The 23,059-nt window shown below is 37.7% G+C and overlaps 3 protein-coding genes and 3 non-coding genes across 6 annotated transcripts; 3 read left to right on the forward strand and 3 right to left on the reverse strand.

The window, feature by feature from the left end:
• Positions 1-227: 227 nt before the first annotated feature.
• On the forward strand, positions 228-10,125 carry LOC110920237 (basic peroxidase-like). Its single transcript, XM_035985692.1, has 4 exons — positions 228-402; positions 9,479-9,537; positions 9,684-9,866; positions 9,966-10,125. The coding sequence occupies exons 1-4, from the start codon at positions 228-230 to the stop codon at positions 10,122-10,124; spliced, it is 576 nt and encodes a 191-aa protein (XP_035841585.1). The 3' UTR covers position 10,125.
• Positions 8,742-8,814, forward strand: TRNAR-ACG. The gene has a single exon. It is a non-coding gene; the product is annotated as a tRNA-Arg (tRNA).
• Positions 10,126-11,159: 1,034 nt separating the features above from the next.
• LOC110914933 (protein argonaute 2) lies at positions 11,160-15,687 on the forward strand. The gene is made up of 3 exons (XM_022159538.2): positions 11,160-11,552; positions 12,170-13,373; positions 13,922-15,687. The coding sequence occupies exons 1-3, from the start codon at positions 11,213-11,215 to the stop codon at positions 15,336-15,338; spliced, it is 2,961 nt and encodes a 986-aa protein (XP_022015230.1). The 5' UTR covers positions 11,160-11,212; the 3' UTR covers positions 15,339-15,687.
• A 365-nt stretch (positions 15,688-16,052) lies between these two features.
• On the reverse strand, positions 16,053-16,125 carry TRNAR-ACG. Its single transcript has one exon. It is a non-coding gene; the product is annotated as a tRNA-Arg (tRNA).
• Positions 16,126-16,611: 486 nt separating this feature from the next.
• On the reverse strand, positions 16,612-18,446 carry LOC110917404 (lignin-forming anionic peroxidase). Its single transcript, XM_022161968.2, has 4 exons — positions 18,193-18,446; positions 17,874-18,056; positions 17,613-17,775; positions 16,612-17,130 (listed from the first exon to the last, which is right to left on the reverse strand). The coding sequence occupies exons 1-4, from the start codon at positions 18,415-18,417 to the stop codon at positions 16,736-16,738; spliced, it is 966 nt and encodes a 321-aa protein (XP_022017660.1). The 5' UTR covers positions 18,418-18,446; the 3' UTR covers positions 16,612-16,735.
• Positions 18,447-19,473: 1,027 nt separating this feature from the next.
• Positions 19,474-19,546, reverse strand: TRNAR-ACG. Its single transcript has one exon. It is a non-coding gene; the product is annotated as a tRNA-Arg (tRNA).
• Between the last annotated feature and the right edge of the window lie 3,513 nt (positions 19,547-23,059).

Raw genomic sequence — 23,059 nt, forward strand, 5'->3', positions numbered from 1 at the left:
TGTGGTTTGAGGAGGCGGTGTCGGCGAATGAAGTGGAGTAATCAGTTTCATCCAAATCAGGTGGTCTGGTCAACGAAGGAGCTGGTGGAGGTTCTATGAGGTCAACGGCGGCGACATGGTGGTGGTGGAGCATTGCAGGATCATGTTTAGGGAGCAGAGGTTTGGTGTGGTAGTTGTGAAGAAAGGAGGCTTCCATATTTTGAAAGATGGCGACTTCATTTTGAATGATGACGGTTGCGGTGTGGATGGAGGAGGGGGAGCGACGACGACGGCGTGGAGGGGAGGAGGAGGGGGAGCGGCGGTTTTGTGGAGGGGAGAAGGGAGGAGATGGAGAAGGAGCTAGGGTTTTTTGGGGGGTCTTTGTGTTTGTGGTATCCGGGAAAAAGAAAGAACGGAGAAGAGGTTAGAAGACCTAGACTCACATCTGGACCAAAAAGAGGACGCTCAGCCTTTTTTTTAATGAAATCACTTTGAGAAAACAAACACACTGTAGACTCAAACGTCTGCACGTTGCAGACATAAGAGGTCAAAACGAACTTTTCACAAAAAACAAACACCCCCTAAATGATTTCCAATTTTTATATATCATAAAATCATAAAATAAAATATTAATTTTTTAACGGCCAACAAAAGACGATATATCTGAAATTATATATACTGCAACAACAATTGTTTAGCCCCAGGGGCAGGGTTTTGTCTTTATAGATTAGGTTTGCAATTCAGAAATGTTTGCAATTCAGAAAGGGGTGGCGGCACAACTTGTTGCTCGTCTAACTTCTGTTTTGATGTAACTTGGCAAGTATGACTGAATTTTTGTATTATATATTATTCCTGATAAATAGGGATATTTTTAATAAAAAAAGATTAGATTATACCAATCAATTGAGAGGAGAAAAATTATTATTCACATATTTGTATCCAAAATTTTTGTTAGAGTTAATTAGTGTTTTCGTCCCTGTGGTTTGTCAAAAATCACTATTTCAGTCCATTAGTTTAAAAATTACGATTTCAGTCCCTGTGGTTTTACTTTCGTAACCATTTCAGTCCCTGTGGTTTCACGTTCGTAACCATTTCAATCCATTATTCTGTTAAGTACAGGGACTGAAATGGTTACGAGGTGGACTGAAATAGTTACGAAAGTGAAACTACAAGGACTGAAATCGCAATTTTTAAACTAATGGACTGAAATAGTGATTTTTGACAAACCACAGGGACGAAAACAGTAATTAACTCTTTTTGTTATTAAGCAATATTGTGTTTGACATTTCAATATTTTAAAAATTACTAACTTTTTAAGAGACATTTTATTTTTCCCAAAAATTTATGTCGTACCTTTTTTTAGTTTAACATAATCTCTTGTTAAAATGATGAAATAGAAGGATATGCCACTATAATTATATTTTATATGTTAGTCATTAACCTTTATAATGCCTCTCAACAGATAGAAAATAACAAAGTAATAATATTTATAATAACATACCAACCAAGAGGAAGGACGTCCAAGAAGTTACACGAGTGTAGGGATGAGTAAATGCGATCAAATACCAGTATTGTACCGGTACTATCCTAATACCGTACAGTTCCAATCAAGTACCATCGGTAGTGGTACCGCTTTTGATTTTAGGCCAAAAATCGGTTTCGATAGTATCCGGTATTGGTAGCAATACTATAGTAAAAGTGCCGTTTGAATACGTTATAGAGATTAAAGAGTCTGATAAGATTTTGAATCACCAACGGAATATGCTTATTTCGATCCTGAGCCGCACCCCGGTTTTCATCCGGCTGTTACTTCAGCGAGGCATCTCGTGTGGAGGCAGTATGGTTGCCGGGGAAACGCCTTAACCAAGTCTGACAAACCCAGCACGGGCGCAGTTAAGACAACGTAGTTTGGGCAGATCTTGGCTATTGATATACATCAGGTTCGGTTACTGAAATGGGTTAACTGGGTCACATTTTTACCCGCATCCGAACCCGAAGACCCGCCATGATCTGACCCATCTGCAGCAAATTAGAGCCTTGTTTTTATTTCCAATTTATGCAACTTAATTCACATGTTTCCTTCTTTTTATTTTCATGCATTTTAGTTCAAAGTTTGTGGTAGTGGTCAAAGTCAGTTTGCATATTTTTAGGTAGTGGGTCAGTTTCTTTTTTTTTCTATATGCACGAGCAAATGGCAAAAGATGTAGAGGGGGTGGTTTTTGTTTTGTGAAATATCTATGTTAATTTTACTCATTGGATTATGAGTGTGAGTTAATATTATTCCTTGCTAGTTTAAACTTAGCATGTTTGAATGGTGTTCTTGGAGCCTAGATTAGAGTCAAGTGGTGTATCTGTATCTTGATCCTCATTTAGTTTTGCCCTAATTGTTTCCTTGTGTGGTGATTCTGACCGTTAGATCTATCCGTTTTATTTAGAGTTTTAATTTCCTAGCCGTTACCGAACCGTTTGCTATCATTAAAACTCTAAATAAAACGGATAGATCTAACGGTCTCTTGTGATACAGAATCACCACACAAGGAAACAATTAGTGCAAAACTAAATGAGAATCAAGATACAGTCATACAGATACACCACTTGACTCTAATCTAGGCTCCAAAAACACCATTCAAACATCCAAATTTAAACTAGCAAGGAATAATATTAACTCACACTCATAATCCAATGAGTAAAATTAACATAGATATTTTCACAAAACAAAATCTTTTGCCATTTGCTCGTACATATAGAAAAAAAAAAAGAAACTGACCCACTACCTAAAAACATGCAATCTGACTTTGACCACTACCACACACTTTGAACTAAAATGCATGAAAATAAAAGAAGGAAACATGGGAATTAAGTTGCATAAATTGGAAATAAAAACAAGCCTCTAATTTGCTGCAGATGGGTCAGATCATGGCGGGTCTTCGGGTTCGGATGCGGGTAAAAATGTGATCCAGTTAACCCATTTCAGTAACCGAACCTGATATATATCAGCTATGGCCGCCGTTTAGACGGTGTAACATTGGATCACTAAAAAAGAAAGTTGCCATTCAAAAAAAAATCACATGGTGAATGCTTTTAAATCCAAGTTGGTAGGCAATTTGGAAATAAATCTTATGAGAGTGTTTTAACATTAAACGATATCTGGATTTCGTTTCAGAATTTACCAATTTACATGTGAGATTCTTTTATGAAGTTGTCAAAGGGTTAACTGGACCGTTTAATTGGATATGTACTACTACAATTGGATCTTTTAATAGTACATTGTACTATAATCCCATGTGTTCATTGTTTTGTTGAATAATTTGTTGATTGTTTTTAGGTAAAATACGGATGCCGTACTAATCTGGATAACACTGGGATAACGGTATCGTATCAATCCCGAATGTAACTATAGGATACGGTATTTGGTGTTAATATTTACAAAATTTGGGTTTCTTGACTACGTAGTACGGTAGTACCGATACCATCCCTTCATGAGTGAGTCATTCTAACCATTTTGAAGATTAGTGTTAATTACTCGGATGATCCATATGGTTTGCACATATTGCATTTATGTCCTTAGTTTTTCGAAATTAACAGATACAACTGGTAATATGAATTTTATAACTATGGTGGCCCCAATCATAGAGGTTCGTCTCTTTTTCCAGTTAAATGGTGTGTGAAATGATCTAACTTTAATAACTTTATTATTTATAATGACAAACTATTTAGTTATCATCGTGAAACATCATTATTGAAACAAAAACACACTCGCCCTACATGACTTACAAGATGGAGTCTCCAAAGATCAAATTGTTTGCACACTAAACTATAGATAAAAATTTACATCGCTTTCTTATATATAAATAAAACCATTTAACATTGCATGTGCAATTCCTCTCAAAAAAAAAAAAAAAAAAAAAAAAACATTGCATGTGCAATGATTTGTACCTACATCGCTTTTGTGGGTACAATAGACAATTAGGTCATAGGTATTCTTATATGATAACTAATAACTCTTTTTCAGTAAATAAAATTATAATTGATTAACTCCTTTTATCTTGTGGCACTATATATCATTCTTGAATATTTTTGTTTATAATGTTAGTTTAAAAGATCTTTATGTGTTGATTAACAAAGATAGATTAATACTAACCAACTAACGAGATATAAACATTACAATCATAAGATCTTAACACAAGATACATCTGCATACATCTGCATTAAAACTTAGGGTTCATTAATTTCAGGAGATCGATTTAGGGTTTTCTAGTCAAACACAAAGAATGGATTTGACAGCGTTTGACAAATAGGCATCAGAAGCGGGTCAATTCAAGATCATGTGAGGTTTGAGTTTTTAAAAGAAGAAATGGAAGCATGAAGGAGGATTTGTGATAAAGTGATGTAGGGGGAATTACTGAGTATGATGATGATGATAATGATGTAGGGGGAATTAGAAGCATCAATAAGCGGTTGTACTACGTGGGCAAGCTTGAGAAACTAAAAGTGTGAATCAGGAGATTATATGGGCATAACAATTATCGACCAACAAAAATTATAAGAAAAACCTTAGGTATGATAATTTAATCATTTGTTTAAAGTAAATATAATGTTATATAATTATCTTCAACTTTAATAATTTTGTGGTGAAACATCTTGTTATCATCGTGAAACAAAAACACATTCTTCCAAATAACTTACAAGATGGAGTCTCCAAAGATCAAATTGTTTGCACACTAAATTTAAGATAACCATTTACACATGTTAAAAGTTGTCACATCAACGCGTCAAGTAACAAACAAGTAGTACTTGCTCGGATGAAGGATGAACCTAAGCTAAAAGAATAAAATAAAAATTAGCATTAAATTAAACTATAATTAATAAAAATATACTCATACTATAGTATTACTTTTATTAAATATGAATAGTATGATGATTGTGACCCATAACAGAATGGAGTATAAAATAAGAAAACAATTTTAAGGGAAGGAACCAGGAAGGAGCAACTAAAATTAAGCATTGATTTCACTTTTGGACCTTTTTCCTTTCAAGTCTTCAACATTCTTTTTTTTCTTCTCACTTAATTATCTTATATACTATCACGATAATTTATCAAATATTATTAGATTTAAAAACACTTTTTACATTTTAGATATAAAAATAATTTTGAAAATGTAAAGATTTCCTGCTCCTTAAATTCTAAAAATTGTTCAAACAAGACTCAAACTCTTAATGTTACAAAGCAAAACACTCTTTTTAACGACAAATTTGAATCAGTGATAAACCACTAAAGATTATTGATTTGCGCACTAAATGCTATGTGTATAATTTCTTTTTTTTCCTCTCCTTTTTAGTTATACATCTATCATATGCTCACTAAATGCTATGTGTATAATTTCTTTTTTTTCCTCTCCTTTTCAGTTATACATCTATCATATGTTTAAAAGTGAGGCTATCCTTTTGTGATTTGGGTTATTTCGGATTTTTGTTAGGGAATTGACATATTTTAATGTATATGACAATGAGTCTGTTCTCATTAGTCACTCTTATCAGATTTGGAGATACATTTGCTAAAACCGTTTAACAAGACTAGATTAAAGGAGCCTGAATTAAATTGGAGCTCATTCAAACGTGTACGAGTACGAGCTTTCCATACAGGGCCGTCTCAGAGAATAATAAAAAAAATTTGGGCCCCGGGAGAAACAAAAAAAAAAATTGGGCCCACTTATTATAATATAAACTCATCAAATATGTATCAAGAAACCACAATACGATGATAATTGTTATAAAATAAACAAAACAAAAGTAGTAGTTTGATAAAAATATGTTTATACACACATATACATGTAAATATGTGATTCAAATATATTTTTAGGCATAAGATGTCGTGTAATCTCACTTTATAAAACGTTGATATTGTTTTTAGAAAATAAATCGTTATAAAATCATTAACTAAAAATAAAAGTTATTCATGGGGTTTGAACTCATGACCTCAAGATTATAACCCAAAACATTAACCAATGAATCATACAATCATCTTGTTAACAAGATTGAATAGTCAATTAATTAAGTGAATTGATAGTTCAAAACAGTTTAGGAAATAAAAAATGCAAGGGACTAACTAAAAATTGTTTAGGAAATAAAAATGTAAAGGACAAGATTAGAACTCATGACCTCAATTTTCAAATTTAAGTATCTTAACCATTGAACTAGCTTCATTTTTTTTTTGTTGTTGATGTCATTTATTAAACATTTAAGATAACAGTGCTCACTTTAAAATCTAGACCTTAAATTTTTGCTGGGCCCTATAAACCTTTTGGGCCTTGGCGTCTGCCCGCGCTGCCCAGCCCTAAAACCGGGCCTGTTTCCATATAAGAATGCTCATGAACCTAAATGAGCATGTTATTTATATAAACTAGAATTACGACCCGCCGCAATGCGGCGGGGATTCTTTAGTTATAACTAAATCGATTTAGGACGCGCACGTTATGTTGAACCTGTCAAAGGGGAAAAAAATAGACGATGTAAAAACGTTCACCCACACACGCACGTTGCGTCGTGTTAACTCGCAAAATTTAGAATGAAACGTAAAAACGCTAAACCAAAGACGCACGTTGCGATGTGTTAAGTCACAAAATTTTGAACGAAGCATAAAGCGAAAAATTTACGGAAAATGAAAACTATAAAGGACCAAAGTTGAAAGTAAAAAAAGTTGTGAAGATAGATTGCAAAAGATAAAAAGTTTTGTGTTAAAAGTAAAAAAAACAAATAGTTTTGGATTAAAAGTAATTTATGAAACACTTTTGGGTGAAAAGTAAAAAAATCAAAAAATTTTTTTTTTTTGAAAAACCCTTAAAGCTAAGGTTACAGCAACCATATGCATAACCATTTTTTTTGAAAAACCCCCCAAAGCCAAGATTACAACACATAAGTAAAAAAAATCAAAGTGGTTAAATCGCAAAAGATGAAAACTTTTGAATTAGAAGTAGAAAATCAAATTAATCAAAGGGGTTAAATTACCAAATATTAAAACTCTAAACTTAAATTGTCAAAGATTAAAACTTTAGGGTTAAAAAGGAAACAAAGATTAAAAATTTTAAACTTAAATTGTCAAAGAATAAAACTTTACGGTAAATTGTCAAATATTTAAACTTTAGGGTTAAAAATGAAACAAAGATTAGAAGTTTATACTTAAATTGTCAAACATTAAAACTTTAGGGTTAAAAATGAAAATTTCCTTTTTTTTTTGAACGACTCCCAAAGCCATATGTACAATCAACATATGCACAAACTTGTTGCTTCTTTATATAGGTTTTAATATATTAATTTTTATTTTATGTAACAAATACATAATTACATAAAAAACTTGCAGCATATAAATTATGATAAAAATAACTAAGTAATATAACTTAGAGAGTTTGTGCTTTAAACATAGAGATGAAAGCCAGACAAGCCGATATACAACTCTTTTAAGTTCAACAAATTGAGCTTAAACTCTGCTTCTCGTAAATCAAACGAGCTTAGCTTGAGCTTAGAAGAACTCGAACTCGAGTCGACTCGTTTACACCCTTATTATTAGTGTATTCGACCAAAATTGTATCTTAATATGACAACTGAAAACCATATGAAGCTTAGTGATGAAGACATATTTGTTATGGTTGACAATCAAAACGAAACTAAAAAAGACAAGGTATGTGGAAACCATAATGAGTTGTAGTGTGAAAACTACTTTCTTTAGGTTCTTTCTCATTTAAAGGGTGATGAGTTGTAGTGTGAAAACTACTTTCTTTAGGTTCTTTCTCATTCAAAGGGTGTTTTCGTTAGATTTTTTATTTCATAAGGAGTTGGTGTAAAGTATACGTTAGAGAGGAAAGTACCCCTAGTTCTGAGGTTATCCTCCCTTGATTCGACCCAATTGCAAAGGGATAAGACCAAACCCAATGTTACATGCATATTCTTAGAAGAATTTTGACATATCACCATATAAATAGATGTTATTTTTATTTTCTCTTTCTTCATTAATTACGTACTAACTCACAATTCCTTTCTGTCTCCTTAGACTATGGGGTGTGGAGAGGCTTGGGTTGGGGACATTGCTTGACACATGGCGAGCGTGAGATCCACAAGGTAATACTCAAAAACTAGGGGTGCGGTGTGGCGTGGCTTAGCTTGGCGTGGCCAGCCATGTGGATTTTTTACTTTTCTTGTTTAAACTATTTAAAATTTCACCTAGTCAACCAAAGCAGCCGTGTCACCCAGACCCCCGCCCCACACCAGGCTCAATTCCCACGCCAAAGGGGCAATACTATGCCCAACGCCAACCCGGGCTGGAGCAGCCGGCGTTAAAGGGCCAAAACGCCAAAAAGCAACGCCCCACACCCACTCGTCTTAAGTGCTAGCACTTAGCCACAAACATTTTGCTCTCTCTCTCCTCTCTCTCTCTTCTAAATCATCATCCACCTCATCTCACACTCATCAAATGCATTATAAATGCTATGCATTGGTGATGGTCTAAGATATATAAATTCTAGATTTTAAAGATATTGATCCGTTAGAAAGTTTTTTATTCGAGTCAGATTCGACCGGACCCTGATGAAAATCTTTAAATCAAGGTGATATATATTAATACACCAAAGCCTCATAAAAAAAATTCTAGACCCTAATCCATAAGATTAATGGTTCGTAGACAAACAAGTAAATGAGCCGTAAATAAACCATTTTTTATCTGTTCAACGTACGAACTTGATAAGTCTTGACTGTACTAAGTCAACGTAATTGACTCTGTGGCCCAATGGATAAGGCGCTGGTCTACGAAACCAGAGATTCTGGGTTCGATCCCCAGCAGAGTCGAATTTTTTTGTTTGTTTTTAGTTGACGTGGATTTTAGTTTCTGTTGATAAATACATCAAATATAATACATACATCTGGGAACCACTATTTCAACGCAAATAAGTTCGGGTTGGAACCGGTTCTCAACACAAAAAACCCCAAACTAACCGGTTTTAACGCTCCTAACCGGTTTTGAGCCGATCTGAATTGATTTGAGTTGGTTGGGTTTTCAACCCTAGAACCGGTTTACAACCCGAACCAGTTTGGGCCCAAACCGGGTTTTGTACACCTTGAGTAGCAAGCGCATTTCGTAGGGGTGGAGTATAAATATCGGTTGTCGCTCAAAAAACGGCAATATTACATTACAATATAAAAAGATTGTGGGTCGGTTGATCCCGGACGCATGTCCATCGGGTACCATGTATGTGAGTTATTCATAGGCTCACGGTCCGTGGACAAGTAGCCACTGGAGAAGCTCCCGGTATTCTAAACTCTAAGCGAACTTCTTACCCAAACCATTATAACTTCTATTAGAACTGCAGTGTCTCCATTGGCGAAGCTTGGGGGTCGATTTTTCCCAATTCCGGGGGGGGGGGGGGGTGTGCGAAAACGTATATACCTAAAATTTTCTATACGAAGGTACTGTTCATAACACTACGCGTCGAAAAGTTCAGGGGCCCCTGAGTGTCTCGTCAACGTCGCATGGCTGCCCTTATTATCCGCCTTCATTTTCATGATTATTTCGTTCAGGTTCGTTCAATATGTTCCCTTTCGATGCTTGACCATCGGGCCCCACTACGACATACGTGTCAAATGTGTTTCACACTTATATATAAACATCTTAAATATATTAAACTAGTTGCACTTATGTAAAAACATAAAATTTGCAGGGTTGTGATGCATCCATTTTACTAAGCGATCCCGCCACAACTGAGAGGACAGCATTGTCCAATACCGGGGTTGGAGGCTATGAAGTTATAGATGCAGCAAAATCTGCTGTTGAAAACATTTGTCCGGGGATAGTTTCATGTGCGGATATACCTGCTGTCGCAGCGCGTGATACTTCTGTTGCGGTAACATATGTTCTAACTATATGATTTTTTTTTAATATGAAATTAGAGTCATGCATATCTTTGTATTGACCAGTTATGAATAATTTGAAAAATATTCAGGTGGGTGGTCCTTCATGGTCAGTAAGACTTGGCAGAAGAGACTCTACTAGAGCGAACCGAGCGCTAGCTGATGGTCTTCCACGAGCCGATCTTGATCTACCATCACTAGTTAGAGATTTTGATGCAAAGGGTCTGAATGAAAGAGACATGGTTGCTTAATCTGGTTAGAATTTATACACTTATAGTTATACCTTATTTGTTGCCAAACCTTCAGAAACTCTGATATTAAGGTGGCATGCTACAATTTTTTTTATTAGAGCATGCGCAAATGCGCAATGAACGCTTGTAGGGACAACGGTCGTGTGGCCTCACGGATGGACAACCCACAAACACCCACATTGCATGGGTACGTTCGTCCATCATGCTTTGGATGAGCGTGGACAGACCCTCAGACGGGCAAGGCCAACCCCCAATATTATTTTTTATTCATTTTCTATATTGAGTTATGTCTACTAAACTTTGATGGTTTTTGCGCCTAAAAAACTCGTTACTTAAAACATAGTATATGTAATGAAATGTAATTTGACTACTGGTGTTATGTAGTTAATCATGAAATATGTAATGAAATGTTATTGTCAATACCATATATATGATTGATTTTAAGTTTGTAAGAACGTATACAGAACCAAGACAATAAACATGGTGTAAAATTTAAGGTAATGAATAATAAATTGTTAAATTACATAATAATAATAATTTACAATCTTTGGAGACTACATTTTATAAGACCATGTGTAGTGGTTTAGTCAAATAATGCCCCCACCATGGGGCATTATTCGACATGTGGCAGTTCAGTCAGAATGGGGCGTTATTGCAAAAGTGGCGTAGTGGGAATAATGCCTCTTCCAATCATTAAAAAAAAAAAAAACAAACTAGTTTCTCATTGGCCAGCCAAACCCAGTCAACCCTTCTACAATCCATTTTAGGCGTTTTCTTAATCACGCCAATACAATTTTTTTTTTCAAAAATAACCACCCAATACGCCCTATGTAATGGGGGAAGGGCGTTTTTTTTTTTTTTAAATAATGCCAAAAACCGCCCCAATTGCAACTCACATGCACGGCTTATTTTCAGTTTTCACCGAACATTCTAGACTCCAAATATGTCCTACCTTTGCTTGGTGACCAAGCAAAAGGGCAATATAGTCATTTATCCCAGTTAACCGTAGTGACCACTTCCCCCTTATAACTAACTCATAACCGGACGCTTCACTCACAAACATTCACACTCACAAATTCACACTTTTAATGGAGCGAAACAACAACTACAATCGCGTCGGTGGTGGCCGGAGCAACGGTGGCAGAGGAGGTGGTGGCCGCGGTGGTGGTGGTGGTTATCATCACGGTGGACGAAACGGAAATTATTCGCAACAATACGGTAATCAACAGCAGGAGTATTATGGAGGCGGTGGAGGTAGAGGCAGAGGTAGGGATAGAGATTCCGGTGGCCGTGGTCAGCAGAGTCAACGGACTCCGGCTAACTCTAGGCAGCATGCCGATCGAGTGCCCGAAGTCGACGCATGGAGTCGTGTTGCGTCTGGTCAACCGGTTGTGGCGCAAAGACAAACCCTAGCTCCGAACCGGAATGGTATGACTGACGTCACTCATAACCTTACAGTTTGTTTCTGTATTGTTGCTTGATTGCGTTTTAATAATCGGATATTTTTGTTTGGTTTGTTAGTTTTGAGTTAGGTTAATTCATTATGTTAAGTTAGGTAATTTTCGTTATGTTATGCTGTCTTGCAATCAATTTAGTTTTCTAGATCATTTCTGAAATTGTGTTAATTTTGCTTTTTTTTTTTCCAATCAATTTTGAAATTGTGTTAATTTGGATTTTTTGATCCATATTGAAGTTGTCTTAATATAGTTATTTTTTTGGTTTTTGTTGAAATTGTGTTAATTTAGTTTTTTCAATCAATTATGAAATTGTGCTAATTTAGTTTTTTCAATCAATTTTAAGTTTGTGTTGATTTAGTTTTTTTTTCAATCAATTTAAATTTGTGTTGATTAAATATTTTTTTTCTCATCAATTTAGAAATTGTGTTTAATTTATTTAGTTTTTTCAATCCATTTTGAAATTGTATTACTTTAGTATTTTCAATTCTCTTTGAAATTATGTTAATTTAGTTTTTTCAATCCATTTTGAAATTCTGTTAATTTAGTTTGTTCAATCAACATTGAAGTTGTGTTGTTCTCTGTTTTCAGATCGTCAGGTTCAAGAAATTAATGCAAAACTATCAACTCTTAGTGTCACAGAACACTCAAAAGATGGTGTAGCGAATGCTCTTGTACCAATTAAGCGTCCGGACCACGGTACGCTTGCAATGAGATCGGTGAAGCTTCTTGTCAACCATTTTTCTATCAAGTTTGATCCATCAAACACCATACTGCGCTACGATGTAGACATACAACAAGCGGTTGAGCAAGAAGGGTCGTCATCTACTCGTGTTTTGAAAAAGAAAAAAAGGATTCCGTTACGACAGATCCAGGAGAAGCTATGTTCCGAATATCCGGACCGGTTTCCGTTACTCCAGACTGCTTACGACGGTGAAAAGAATATTTTCAGTGCAGTCTCATTGCAAGCGGGAACTTACAGTGTTCAGTTAGATGGTCGGTCTTACGTGTGCACCATCAAGTTTGGAAATGAGCTAAACCTTTCAAAGCTACAAGATTTCTTGAACAGGAATGCTGTGCACGTCCCTCGTGATGTCCTGCAGGCTCTGGATGTAGTAATGAAGGCGAATCTTTTCAGGGAAAAGGTTTCGGTTGGGCGGGGTATGTACCCTCGAGTGCACCGAAGGGAAGACGACCTTCGTTGCGGTGTTGCTGCATATAGAGGGTCTCAACAGAGCCTAAAGGTCACTTCCAACGGGTTGATAATGTGTACAGATTATTCTGTTATGCCGTTTCGTAAACGGATTCCCGTTCTTGATTTCCTAAAAGAACATCTTCGTGTCAACGTCCATGACATCCCAAGCGCAAGGTATTGGGTCAAAGTTGTGGCGGCATTGACAGGGTTGAAGGTGACGGTGACTCATCGTCGTACAAAGCAAAAGTACACTGTGTTTGGGTTGTCGGAGAAACCTACAAAGGACATTTCCTTTGTACAAGAAGATCTTGAAGGGAAGAAAGCGCCACAAGTTGTCATGCTGACAGATTACTTTAGAGAAAAGTGGGATAAAGAAATAGTGCATAAGGGTATTCCGTGTTTGCAATTGGGGACCGTAAAAAGGCCGAACTATGTTCCTATGGAATTTTGTGTGTTGGCTGAAGATAGAAGGTTCCCAAAGGAGCAGCTGAGTAAGGAAGTTGCCAGGAGGCTGAAAGATCTGTCTCTTCTTGCACCAGATAAGAGGATGAACGAGACATGCGGTATTGTTCGTGAAGAGTATGCAATAGGCAAGCCCGGGTATGTCGCTATTCTTTCAAATTTTTAATGTTAAATTCTTCAGCTGGTGCATCCATAGTTGTCAATAGCGAGCGTAGCGATCGCTATAGCGCGCTACATAGCGTATAGGTATTAGGGTTGTAGCGATAACAGCGACAATTTTTTTTTTGTTTTTAATAAAATAGCAATTAAATATAGCTATATAATAGCTGGGTTTTAGGTTTTTGTTAAATATATTTGTAGGGTATTTTGATATAATATACATATAAAATTTTTAATTTTTTTTTTCTAGTGTATCGCTATTTATAAAATAGCCGCTCGCTATTTTTCGCTATTCGCTATAGGTACCTTATCGCTATTTGTCGCTATTCGCCATTAACAACTATGGGTGCATCTTTTATACATCATTCGGACTTTATGTAGGCATTGTGTAGTTTGTTATATATGCATTACAAACACGTTTTTGTTGATTTTTGATATGTGATAAGACATAACTCCAATCTATTTATTCAAAAGTAAATGGGCTACTTCTAGTTTTCAATTCTAATATTGTTGTTTGACATTTGCAGTGCGGAGGTGATACAAAATTTCGGAATCGGGGTTAGTATGAACATGACAGAGGTTGACGGACGCGTGATGGAGCCACCTAAGCTGAAGCTCGGTAGCTCAAACGGTAAACCCAACATCATAACAGTTGACAAACAGAAATGTCACTATAATCTTCTTCAAGGTAGAACTTTAGTCACCGGAAAATCAGTTGAGAGGTGGGCATTGATAGATTTCAGTAGTATGCATGATGAGCTTTGGCTGGATATCGACTCCTTCATTCCAAAGTTGATGAAGAGATGCGGAAATCTTGGGGTACGGATGAAAGAACCTCTTCGTGTATATCAGACCAACATGCAGGAGTTGAATAACGTTAATACAGTTCGTGAACTTCTTAAATGGCTTGTGGAGGAGTGTCGAAAGATTGATAACGGACGTTTGCAATTGATCGTTTGTGTGATGCCTGAGAGACATGATGGGTACAAGTCTCTCAAATTGGTGTCGGAGATTGAACTTGGTGTGATGACTCAATGTTGTTTATCTGAAAATGCTAACAAAGGAAGTGATCAGTTTCTTGCCAACTTAGGTTTGAAGATCAACGCTAAGTTAGATGGTTGCAATGTGCAACTTGTTGAGCGGTTTCCTCGTTTCAGCAGTGATGATCGCTATATGTTTATTGGAGCCGATGTGAATCACCCAGCTGCATCGAACACCGAGTCCCCATCTGTTGCAGCCATTGTTGGCTCTGTGGACCCTGCTGCAACGCGTTATGTCCCTCGTGTGTTCCCGCAAGAGCACCGCAAAGAGGAGATTGTTAATTTTGGGAGCGTGTGTTTGGACCTGGTCAACACATACGCTAAATTCAACGGAGTGAAACCGAACAAAATTGTGGTGTTCCGTGATGGTGTTAGTGATGACCAATTCGAGATGGTTCTGAATAAAGAAATGGTTGATATGAAGAAAGCCATTTACACTGAACACTACCGTCCGTTTGTCACATTTGTCGTGGCGCAAAAGCGTCACACGACTCGCTTGTTTCTTAACAACGAGAATGACATCGGGAACGTGCCTCCGGGAACAGTTGTCGACACGAACATCGTCCATACGTCTAATTTTGATTTCTACCTTTGTAGCCATTTCGGAGGCATGGGAACGAGTAAGGCCACACACTACTCGGTGATTTGGGATGAGATTGGGTTTTCAGCTAATGAGATTCAGAGGTTGACCTACGACTTGTGCTTCGTTTTTGCACGTTGCACAAAACCAGTATCGTTGGTGACACCTGTGTACTATGCGGATCTTTTGGCGTACAGAGGTCGGATGTTTCAAGAGGAGGTGATGCAAATGGAAGCCTCGGGTTCTGCTCCACCTTCAAGTTCGTTTGATCAGGCCTTCTACAATCTTGATCAACACCTCAAGGACTCCATGTTCTTCATTTAAATCCACTGCCTTGAGATGGGTCGAAGACTCGAAGTGCCTATATGCATATCAACATCCTTTCTAAACTGGATTAGCGAAGGGGTTTGTGCGTGAATCTAATGCATTTCGTTCTTTTTCAGTGTTCTTTTTAGTTTGTGTGTTTGAATAAAACCTTGAGTAAAAGCTACAGGTGTCGCCTGTAGTCAAGGTCGGTTTGGTTTGGTTTGTTATGTGTTTTACCTTTTAATTTCCTTGGAGGTTGAAGGGTAGTTTATGTTTTCAGATGTTTGAAACGGTTGATGTTAGTACTATTTTGTATTGTATTGTGTGATAATTATGCTCAGTTATTGTATTGTGTGTTCAGTTGTTACTTACTGGTGTTGGATCTGGATTTTTGCTTCCTTTAAACTTTGTTTTATGAAAAAACAAAATATAATATAAGAAAGGGGATTATTGGAGTAAAGTAGAGTTCGGGATTATTGGTGTAAAGTAGAGTTTTAGAAGTGACATTTGCCGTTCCAAAGAATAGGCATGCAATATGGTAAACTTTTGTAAACCGATTTGGATCGTCTCAAAACCAGTTAGGAGCGTTAAAACCGGTTAGGTGGGTTTTTGTGTTGAGAACCGGTTCCAACCCGAACTGATTTGCATCGAAAGAGTGGTTCCCAGATATGTATATATGTATTTATAGCCCGAAACTAAAATCCATGACAACCACTAAAAAACAAAAAAATTCGACTCTGCTGGGGATCGAACCCAGAATCTCTGGTTTCGTAGACCAGCGCCTTATCCATTGGGCCACAGAGTCAATTATGTAGACCAACTATAGTCTAGATTTATCAAGTTCTTACCTTGAACTTTATGTTAGTTATGGTAATTCAGTTATTTGTTTAGAGTTGATTGTATGTTACACAATTATCTTCAACTTTTATTATTCCATTATTCAGTAGTGAATTATTATCTAATTATGATCGTTAAACATCAGAAGTGAAAAACTTATTATCTTATTATGATCGTTAAACATGAGAAGTGAAAAACACACACACACCCGTGCATGTGAGTTATATAAAATGGAGTCTCCAGAGATTAAAAATTATTATTATTATTATTATTATTATTATTATTATTATTATTATCATTATTATTATGTAATTTAACAAATTATTATTTATTACCTTAAATTTTACATCATGTTTAGTGTCTTGGTTCTATATGTGTTCTTACAAACTTAAAATCAATCATATATATGGTATTGAAAATGACAATATAACACTAGCAATTTAAAAGATGCAAAAGCTTTGAATCATAATTTACAACTATGGAAAAATCATATGACAACTTATGAAATTGGTGATCCAAGAATTTAACTTGGTTCAGAAAATACAATTAATATGTGAATAAACATAAACTTCTGTTTTTTAATTGGCAGCACTGCAAGAAGTTCTTATGACTCCATTAGCACCAGTAAGAAGCTCAATTTCTCCCATTTTAACCATGGCTGCAGCGAAATCGGATGCAAATCTTCTTGGATTGTTGCTATACTCTAACACAATGCTATCGGTTGAGCCACCATTAAACAGTACCTGGTCTGACTGAAGAAGGCCTCTCCTCTGAACAAGATTCCTGAAGTAATTGTTATCAAATGAATTTGGTGTCACCAAATCAAGTGGTGACAAGTTTCCATCTCCATTTCCTCTATTTGCGGGGCAGTTGCGCCTACGCGTGCTAGCGAAATTGGCATCTATGTCCGACGCGTTACTATATATCCTGGCTCGAAATGCAACACACCGCGATTGGCCAATAGTATGAGACCCTGATTATTCAAAACATAGCTTGTGTCACAAAAGAGATATAGAAAATGATTAACTACATAAACAAGTAGCCAAACTATATTTCATTACATATTTTATGTTTTAAGTAACGAGTTTTCTTAGGCGCAAAAACCATTAAAGTTTAGTATACATAACTCAATATAAAAAATGAAAAAGAAATTAAAATATTGGGGGCTGGCCTTGCCCGTCTGTGGGTCCGTCCACGCCATCCAAAACGCGATGGACGAACCCACGCAATGTGGGTGTTTGTGGGTTGTCCGTCCGTGAGGCCACACGACTGTTTGTGGAGTCCCCACAAGTGTTCATTGCGCATGCTCAATAAAAAAAATTGTAGCATGCCACCTTAAAATACAAACTGGACTAAAGTTTGTTTTTTTTTTTTTTTTTATAAAAATTCCCTACATAACAAACATTTAGCTTACACATTTGGCAACAAATAAGGTATAAGTGTATAAATTCTAACCAGATAAAGCAACCATGTCTCTTTCATTCAGACCCTTTGCATCAAAATCTCTAATTAGTGATGGTAGATCCTGGTCAGCTCGTGGAAGACCATCAGCTAGCGCTCGGTTCGCTCTAGTAGAGTCTCTTCTGCCAAGTCTTACTGACCATGAAGGACCACCCACCTGAATATTTTTCAAATTATTCACAACTGATCAATACAAAGATACACAAGATTTTAACTCAATATTAAAAAAATATATATAGTTAGAACATATGTTACCGCAACAGAAGCATCACGCGCTGCGACAGCAAGTATATCCGCACATGAAACTATCCCCGGACAAATGTTTTCAACAGCAGATTTTGCTGAATCTATAACGTCATATCCTCCAACCCCGGTATTGGACAATGCTGTCCTCTCAGTTGTGGCGGGATCGTTTAGTAAAATGGATGCATCACAACCCTGCAAATTATATGTTTTTACATAAGTGCAACAAGTTTAACATATTTTAGACGTTTATAAGTGTGACACACATTTGACACACATGTTGTAGTGGGGCCCGATGGTCAAGCATCAAAGGGGAAAATATTGAACGAACCTGAACGAAACAATCGTGAAAATGAAGGCGAATAAGAAGGGCAGCCATGCGACGTTGACGAGAGACTGCGGTTCTAATAGAAGTTCTAATGGTGGTGAGTGCATTGGGGCATGTGGTATCATAAAAAGTAGGAGACAACTGAGCTTTGATCTCCATATTGTTTAATGAAAGAATTAAAATGGTGACAAAAACAAAAATGGTTCGGAGAGATTGATGAGGATCCATGTGGTTAAATGAAAACTTGGTTTGTAATTTTGTGTGAGATAAGTGTCATGGGCTTGAGGTATATATATATATTAAAGGGGTTGTGTCAAGTGGTTCAATTGGTGGAATGAATAATAATCAAATCTCATTTATTACTTTGTTGTTGAATTGGCCACTTAGACCAAGCCTGGATGGATGTGTGGAGCCATGATATTTATGAAATAGTTCACCTTTCTTGACACTATAATTCAAATATGCATTGACCAACTTATAAGGCATTTAATGTATTTAGATTGAGCTTATCGGTGATGATAAGAACACCCGTAGTGGAGCAGTATTTGGGCGTGATTTGCCTTAAAAATGCCCGAAAACGTCCGCGCACCGCCCCCGGGGGCTTTTTTCTTCAAAAACTGGGTTGAGGTGTGCTAAAATTACCGGCGGATGAAGATTTTGTTGGCCAATCACAGGTATCCTTATTTTTGTTTGGGCAATACCTTTTTTCTGATAGTTTTTTTATTTAATTCTTTGCACCCTTTTAACATAAATGCCCACATCCACACCACACCCATTTTAGAAAAACGTTCCATAATGCTCCATTGCTGACTCGACCGCCACATGACGGATAATACCCAAAAGGGTGGGGAGTCGATGTTATGTTTCAAAGCAATTTAGCTTATAGTTTAGTATAGTGGGAGAGCTTCTCCCATGCCTTGTCCGCGGACCATGAGCCCACAAATGACTTCATTGCATCCGACGCCAGATGGACATGAGTCCAGGATCAACTGACCCACAATTTCTTTATATGTAACCGTTTTATGAGCAACAGCCGATATTTATACGCTGCCCCTATGAAATGTGCTTGCTACTCAAGGTGTGCAAAACCCGGTTTGGGCCCAAACTGGTTTGGGTTGTAAACCGATTCTAGGGTTGAAAATCCAACCCACACAAATCGCTTCAGATCGGCTAAAAACCGCTTAGTTCGGGATTTTTATGTTGAGAACCGGTTCCAACCCGAACTGATTTAGGCCCACTCTAGAAACTAAAATCCACGTCAACAGCTAAAAACAAAAAGAATTACGACTCTGCTGGGGATCGAACCCAGAATCTCTGGTTTCGTAGACCAGCGCCTTATCCATTGGGCCACAGAGTCAATTATGTCGATCAGATAAAAACTTAGTTTATATACGACTCATTTACATGTTTGTCTACGAATCCATTAATCTTATGGACTAGGGTCTAGAACTGTTTGTTATGAGGTTTTGGTATTTATATATAGAGTTAATTACTGTTTTCGTCCCTGTGGTTTGTCAAAAATCACTGTTTCAGTCCATTAGTTTAAAAATTGCGATTTCAGTCCCTGTGGTTTCACTTTCGTAACCATTTTAGTCCCTGTGGTTTCGCTTTCGTAACCATTTCAATCCATTTATTCTGTTAGTACAGGGACTGAAATGGTTACGAGGTGGACTGAAATGGTTACGAAAGTGAAACCACAGGGACTGAAATCGCAATTTTTAAACTAATGGACTGAAATAATGATTTTTGACAAACCACAGGGACGAAAACAGTAATTAACTCTTATATATATATATCACCTTGATTTAAAGATTTTTTTTTTTCTGTACCGGGAAGAATCGGACTCGAGCAAAAAACTGTCTTACGGATTAATACCTTTAAAATCTAAAATTTATTTATCTTATCCCTTGCCGAATCAAGGCAGGATAACCTCAGAAGTAGAGTTACTTTCCTCTCTAGCGTATACTTTACCCCAACTCTTTCTCTATTATGTCTATATCCTTTACACTTATGCATGACACATCACCTGCATCATGATACCTCTATATTACTTACTTTATCGTAGAAGTAGTTCCTGTTAGGTTGTTCACGAGTCAAGTGACCACTAGCTTGGCTCAATCTCGATAGCTAACATTACAATGGCGGACCCATGAATTATTTTCAGGGGGTGCGAACGAAGAGTTCAACCAAATTTTCAAGGGGTGCAGTCGGGATTTTTACCTCGAAAATACACTAATTTTTTTTTTCAAGGGGGGCGCCCGCCCACCCAAGCCAAAGCTTGGGTCCGCCCTTGGCTAACAAGCCAACTCGGCTCAACTCGAATCAAAATAACGAAACTGAAATTTGAGCTTGAACTTAGCTCGATCGGATTTTTCTTTTTCCAAATAAAATATCTAGCGAATTTACATCCTTTGGATGAGAAAGAAGAACCTAAACAAAGTAATTGTAATTTCATTACCTTCCTGGACTCCCGGTTACATATTTCAATTTTAACTAAGCTCATTATGGTTTCCACATACCTTGTGTTTTTAATTTCGTTTTGGTTGTCAACCATAACAAATCTGTCTTCATCACTAATCTTCGTTTGGGTTTCAGTTGTCATATTAAGATACAATATTAGTCGAATAAACTAATAACAAGGGTGTAAACTATTAGAATCAATCAAGATCATCCGAATTATTTGTAATATTGTGTCATTATTTTGTATATTATTGACAAATATAGAATAGGTCAGCTATATAAATCTATATATTCTTTGGGATGGATCAATAACAGTTCACGGTGATTAATTACTACTTTTATGGTATCAGAGCGAATTCTCTGATCTACCACAACTAACCCTCCTCCCTTTTTCCAGCCGCCTCTGATCGATCTCCACCATTCTCAGCCACCGTTTTCTTTCTCAGCCACCATTCTCCAGCAGATATGGACCCAAAGATCCATCCCGCCGTTACCGTCACCAATATCAAAAACTTCATCTCCATCACACTCGAAATGGAATCCAGCCAATATGGCTCATGGGCAGAATTATTCAAACTTCACTGCCGGGCTTATCAAGTTATCGATCACCTATCCCCTAAAGCAAAGAATCTCCTTCTTCCTCCACTGCCAAATCTGATAAAGACAAAGACACAGCAGAAAAAGATGCGGGTGAAGACGCGTGGAATCGTTTGGACGCTATCGTCCTCCAATGGATTTATGCTACAATTTCGCCGGATCTCCTCAGTACTATCATGCGACCCGATTCTACTGCAGCCTATGCTTGGGCGGGCCTCAAGAGTATCTTTCATGACAACCAACTTACCCGAGCCGTCCTACTACAACGTAAGTTTGCAAACGTGAAACTTGACTCCTTCTCTAGCATGTCCGCTTACTGTCAAGAAGTGAAGACTCTCTCCGACCAACTGGCGAATGTGGGATCGCCGATCACCAAAGAGCAACTTGTCATTCAATTGCTAACTGGTCTCAATGAAGCTTACGGAAGCATTACCACTATTCTTCAGAATCAGAAACCCCTCCCTGCATTTTACGAAGCAAGATCCGCCTTATGTCTCGAGGAAACAACCAAGGCAAATCGCGTCACCACCGATTCCGCTCTTCACACATCCCATGTTCCGCACCAGGCTCCTTCTGACCCAACTAGTTCAGGCCCAACAGCTTCTTCTGGATCCAATAGTTCCGGCCCAACTGGTTCAGGCGCACATCCGACATATCGGGGTGGCCGAGGACGCGAGCGCGGCAGGGGCCGTGGCCGTGGCAGAGGTCAACATGGTGGCACTTATCAACAGTGGGCTACTTCGTCTTTTGGGCCGGCCCACAGTTACGGACATCATATGGGCTTTGGGCAGCACCAACAGTGGGCTCCTCGACCCACCTGGCCTCCCGCTTATAATTGGGCTGCTCCTCCATGCCCATATTCAACAACACCGGTTCCCAATAGGCCCGCAACCAACAGCCAAAATGGTATTCTGGGCCCTCGTCCACAGCAAGCCCACGTAACTTCTGAATCGGGCTACACACCTACTGAACTTGATCAAGCCTTCAACACCATGTCGCTTCACCCACCGGATTATCCATGGTATATGGACAATAGAGCCACAGGTAATATGACAAATGACTCCTCAAATCTCAATGCTTATTTGAATAAGGGGTTTTCACGAAACATAATCGTCGGAAATGGCGATAAAATTCCTGTCCATGCAATTGGCCATCGTACTCTATCACCACCATTTCTACCTTTTAAAATCAACAACACCCTCTTTGCGCCTAATCTAGTTAAAAATTTAATTTCTGTTCGTCGTTTCACAACTGATAATAATGTTTCTATTGCATTTGATCCGTTTGGTTTTAATGTGAAGGACCTTCGGACCCTTTCTTCCTTTGACCATTCTTCCTCTCCTAATATTCCCTCCAACTCTCCTGCCACTAACTCTCCCTCCACCCTTTCTTCACATCCTACTGTTCCCCCCCCCATCACCCTCCCAATCGATGCCATATTCCCCACCAACATTACCCTCCCAATCGATGCCATATTCCCCACCAACCTCTCCCACCCACTCGAACCCACCTCCCACACCGACCGCACATTCCCACCCGTCCCCAACTTCACATGTTCCTCCTACTCTTATGACTACTCGCTCTATGTCGGGTATTTACAAACCAAAAGCCCCACTTAATCTTCATGCTTCGACTCCCATCTCACCATTACCGAAAACACCTAACGAGGCCTTATCCAACCCGGACTGGAAAAACGCCATGACCGATGAGTTTCGTGCCCTTATTTCAAATAAAACTTGGGATCTTGTGCCTTGGACTGATGGGATGAATATAGTCCGAAGTATGTGGGTCTTTCGACATAAAAAGCATGCTG

The sequence above is a fragment of the Helianthus annuus genome, chromosome 16 (assembly GCF_002127325.2).
Source record: "Helianthus annuus cultivar XRQ/B chromosome 16, HanXRQr2.0-SUNRISE, whole genome shotgun sequence".
NCBI classification, from domain to species: domain Eukaryota; kingdom Viridiplantae; phylum Streptophyta; class Magnoliopsida; order Asterales; family Asteraceae; genus Helianthus; species Helianthus annuus.